This window comes from Salvelinus sp. IW2-2015, unplaced genomic scaffold (genome assembly GCF_002910315.2).
Source record: "Salvelinus sp. IW2-2015 unplaced genomic scaffold, ASM291031v2 Un_scaffold16692, whole genome shotgun sequence".
Classification (NCBI taxonomy): domain Eukaryota; kingdom Metazoa; phylum Chordata; class Actinopteri; order Salmoniformes; family Salmonidae; genus Salvelinus; species Salvelinus sp. IW2-2015.
The window spans coordinates 71894-76457 of NW_019957711.1; the positions used below are offsets into that span (position 1 = coordinate 71894).

At 45.2% G+C, this 4564-nt stretch overlaps 1 protein-coding gene across 5 annotated transcripts in view; it reads left to right on the top strand.

Moving 5' to 3' along the window:
• The window catches only part of LOC112081052 (nucleoporin p58/p45-like), a 23805-nt gene that overhangs the window by 12277 nt on the left and 6964 nt on the right, over nt 1-4564 (top strand). For all 5 annotated transcript variants that reach the window (XM_024147018.2, XM_024147017.2, XM_024147020.2 and 2 more), the window contains 2 exon segments: nt 24-106; nt 208-406. In XM_024147018.2, the coding sequence (XP_024002786.1) occupies nt 24-106; nt 208-406 (282 nt within the window).

A 4564-nucleotide genomic window follows, 5' to 3' on the forward strand; every position in this document is an offset into this window, starting at 1 on the left:
CTCTCTTCATACTGCATGTGTAGATCTGTCTCTGGCCATGCAGAAGTTGTACCAGACGTTTGTTTGTCTGGCTGCTCAGCTCCAGTCAGTACACGAGAACGTCAAGGTAAGTCCTACAGACCGCTAACAACATCACCTTGACCAATCACCAAGAGCTATAAATAAAGTATTTACAATGAAGGGATTGAGGTTCTTCCTCTATGGTAGATCCTGAAGCAGCAGTACCTGGGATARCGCCGGGCCTTCCTGGAGGACTCCACTGATGTTTTCGAGTCCAAGCGGGCAGCCAGTAAGAAGTGGAAGAGCGCCCCACGCATCACAATCGGTCCCGCCCCGTTCGGCAGTGTCCCTAACGCAGCAGCGGTCGCCATGGCAGCCACGCTGAGCCAGCAGCAGCCCGGCCCAGGTGTGAACTCCGCCTTCAAGTTCTAGAACCCTGACCCTTCYTATTTGACCTTTCACCTTACCAACCCCTCAGTCTGACAGAGGGAGACTGAGGGGGAGAGCGAGAAAGAGGAGAATGAAAAGCAATGTAGCCAGTGCCAAACTTTCTGTTGAGTTTCTTTCTCTGGAAAGGGGGAGAATTGGAGGAAGAAAATATGAAAGAATCATAGCAAGTGCCAAACCCTTTTCAGTCCGTTTTTTCCTGTGGTTTGGCGCTATGTGTCAGAAGTTACCAGAAGTGTCTCTAGCGGGCTGTTTGTTGAAACCACCTGTCCATAAACCTAGCAYCCGTTATTCATCAGGTAGTCTAGTGGTTAGAGCGTTGGGCGTGTAACTGAAAGGTCGCTGGTTGGAATCTGACCCTACTTGATAATAGCAGTCCCTGGCTGTGACTCTACTCTGAGGGTGTCTCAGGGAGAGTTGGGATATGCAAAAAAAAKACATTTCCAATTCTGTGTATGTGTGAAATAGAACAAACCTAAGCATCCACCAAACGATTATTATATTCAGATGGCTATGCTTTTCTTCTATCTAAAATAGAAGCACTTAACATGATCTCAGTAAGGCTCTTCCTCTGCTGGAAACAAGGAGGGATGGGACCTAAAATGAAGGATGAATAAAGAAGTGTAGAGTGGTCAGATTCCTGGACTCACTGGGTGTTCACAGCTCTCAGATCTGTCCCAGACAGACTAGAATCCCTTCAATAACTCAACCTGGAGGCTCAATGTCTTTAGGCTCAGGCTCTATTTGAATATCGTGTTAATGAAGGTGCTTTGTTGTGAAGCTGAATTAGTTTGCTTTTATTGAGAATAACATATCGTAGTATGTGGTGCTGCCAAGTGAGTGTTCTGGCATCGCGCGATTGTACAAACTGGTTTAGATGAGGACCATGGTGTGTGTGTGTGTGTGTGTGTGTGTGTGTGTGTGTGCGTGCGCCTTGATGCACACTTAAAAGTTAGACCGACAGTGTATTGCACGTGTCAGTCTCATTCCACGGAGGGCCGAGTGTCTGCAGGTTTTCACGTTTCCCTTGTTTTTTGAGGAAATAAGGTCACTGATTTAGTAAGGAACTCCCCTCACCTGGTTGTCTAGGTCACTGATTTAGTAAGGAACTCCCCTCACCTGGTTGTCTAGGTCACTGATTATAAGCAAACTCCCACCCTCACCTGGTTGTCGCTTAGGTCACTACTTGTACTAAGAACTCCCCTCACCTGGTTGTCTAGTCACTGATTTAGTAAGGAACTCCCCTCACCTGGTGTCTACGCGGTCACTGATTTAGTAAGAACTCCCCTCACCTGTTGTCTAGCCTCATTAGTAAGGACTTCCCCCTCAACCTGCGTTGTCTAGGTCACTGATTTAGTAAGGAACTCCCCTCACCTGGTTGTCTAGGTCACTGATTTAGTAAGGAACTCCCCTCACCTGGTTGTCTAGGTCTTAATTGACAGGAAAAACCAAAAACATGCAGACACTAGGCCCTCCATGGATTGAGTTTGACAGGTATTCAACTCTTACCCTACGAGGTCCAAAGCCTGCAGGTTTTCTGTTCTGCCTGATAGTTAATTGACCTGGTGTCCCAGGTCTAAATCAGTTCCTGATTAGAGGGCAACAATGAAACAAGGCAGTGGAACTGGCTTGAAGGTCCAGAGTGTAGTTTGAGGGGTGTATAGCCTAGTGTTACAAGCATAGTGTTACTCACTGCAGTGGTTCCCTACTCCGTTCCTTCAGTACCCACAACAGTACGCTTTTGTTCTAGCTCTGGACACCAGATTCTACTGGTGAAGGGCTTGATGATTAGTTGACAGGTAGAATCTGGTGTGCTTGTCCTGGGCCACAACAAAAATATGTACTGTGTGGGAACACTGACTTACTGTGCAGGTCATGCAGAAGAGGTTGTTTTGTGTGTTAATTTCAGTTAAAGATTTGAAGTGTTTTTGTAACCATGGCAGCTTGTTAAGTTATCATGGAGTTGTCACGGCAATAATAGCAGGCTCTGGTTACTAAAGTGGCCAGGTGTATGCATGTGTCTGTGTGACTTTATTTGCATTGTAGATAGAACATTGACTGACTGTTGTAGCTTGTAATGATCATTGTAAAGTCTAAACCAGGGGTTCCCAATCAGGGGTACTAGGACTCCTGGGGTACTTGGCCTATCCACAGGGGATACTGGAGAAGACTCATGAGACCATAGGGTTACTGGTAAAATGCATGAGGGGGTACTTCAGGGGTACTCCGGGCAGAGCACAATTCAGTTGGTGGTAAAGTACCCCAAAAAGGTTGCGATCCACTGTTCTAAAGCACGTGTCAAATTCATTCCACAGAGGGCCGAGTGTCGGGGTTTTCACTCCTCCCTTGTACTTGACTGATTAATTAAGGTCCCTGATTAGTAAGGCACTCCTCTCGCCTGGTTGTCTGGGTCTTCATTGAAAGGAAAAACCCAGACACAAGACCCTCCATAAAAATGAGATTGACACCCCTGGTCTAAATACACACACTTCTACCTGACAGTCCATCCAACTTTGAATTGATCACTGTGCGTTCTACATTAACCTTTTGAYATAATGATTGTGATTTAACAGTATTTCCTACCCACACTACTTAACACTGGCGGGTGGTCTACCATGCAGGCCTAGCTGGCTCCAGGAAATAGATAGCAGAGGGGCTGATGACCTTCTGTACAGACGGAACCTAGTTTTCTTTAGTTTCATTATCTATTCAATAGAAGGGCACTCACTAGTTTATCAAGGTAGAGACCGTGATCTTGCTGCTCGTATCGACTGCTTGGGGAAGGCCAGTGGGAACATTGGTGCCAATAATCAGTATTTTTCTGTATTCTGAGTGACAATTTGTGCTCTGAGATAATTAACTGCTGCTCTGGACTGACCTGTCTGTCCACCCTCTCACGCTAATTTTCCAGAACCACTCTGGAATATTCTAGAATGAGTAGATAATGTGAAACTGGAACTCTGATTGGTTCTGGAACTCATAGGGCTGCTGCAGATGGCAGACTCCTGTTGGTGTATAACAGTGATGGCTAACAGGACTATGATGAATCTTGGGCCTTTTTGAGGGCTTCGATGAGATCAGAAGACTGGTAGTGGTTGGACTGACTGTCTGAGACAGTCCCTCCACTCAGTGTACGGACTCCYGGCCAGCTACATAGAGCCAAGAAGCTGTTCTGGGATGTAGTATGTACAACACTGATGTTATTGGCTGGGGAGGTGTAGTATCCCTACTGGATCACTTTACTAACACAGATGGCAATACTGGGGCCTGTTCTGGAGGGTTTGGCATATTTTATATATACATACAGGTGAAGTCGGAAGTTTACATACACTTAGGTTGGGGTCATTAAAACTCGTTTTTCAATCACTCCACAAATTTCTTGTTAACAAACTATAGTTTTGGAAAGTCGGTTAGGACATCTACTTTGTGCCCGACACAAGTAATTTTTCCAACAATTGTTTACAGACCGATTATTTCACTTATCCACTGTATCACAATTCCAGTGGGTCAGAAGTTTACATACACTAAGTTGACTGTGCCTTTAAACAGCTTGGAAAATTCCATAAAATTATGTCATGGCTTTAAAAGCTTCTGATAGGCTAATTGACATAATTTGAGTCCATTGGAGGTGTACCTGTGGATGTATTTCAAGGCCTACCTTCAAACTCAGTGCCTCTGCTTGACATCATGGGAAAATCAAAAGAAATCAGCCAAGACCTCAGAAAAATAAATTTGTAGACCTCCAAGTCTGGTTCATCCTTGGGAGCAATTTCCAAACGCCTGAAGGTACCACGGTCATCTGTACAAACAATAGTACACAAGTATAAACACCATGGGACCACGCAGCCGCCATACCACTCAGGAAGGAGACGCGTTCTGTCTCCTAGAGATTAACTTACTTTGTTGTGAAAAGTGCAAATCAATCCCAGAACAACAGCAAAGGACCTTGTGAAGATGCTGAAGGAAACAGATACAAAGGTATCTAAACGAATCCAATATTGACATAACCTGAAAGGCCACTGCTCCAAAACCGCCATAGAAAAGCCAGACTACAGTTTGCAACTGCACATGGGGACAAAGATTGTACTTTTTGGAGAAATGTCCTCTGGTCTGATGA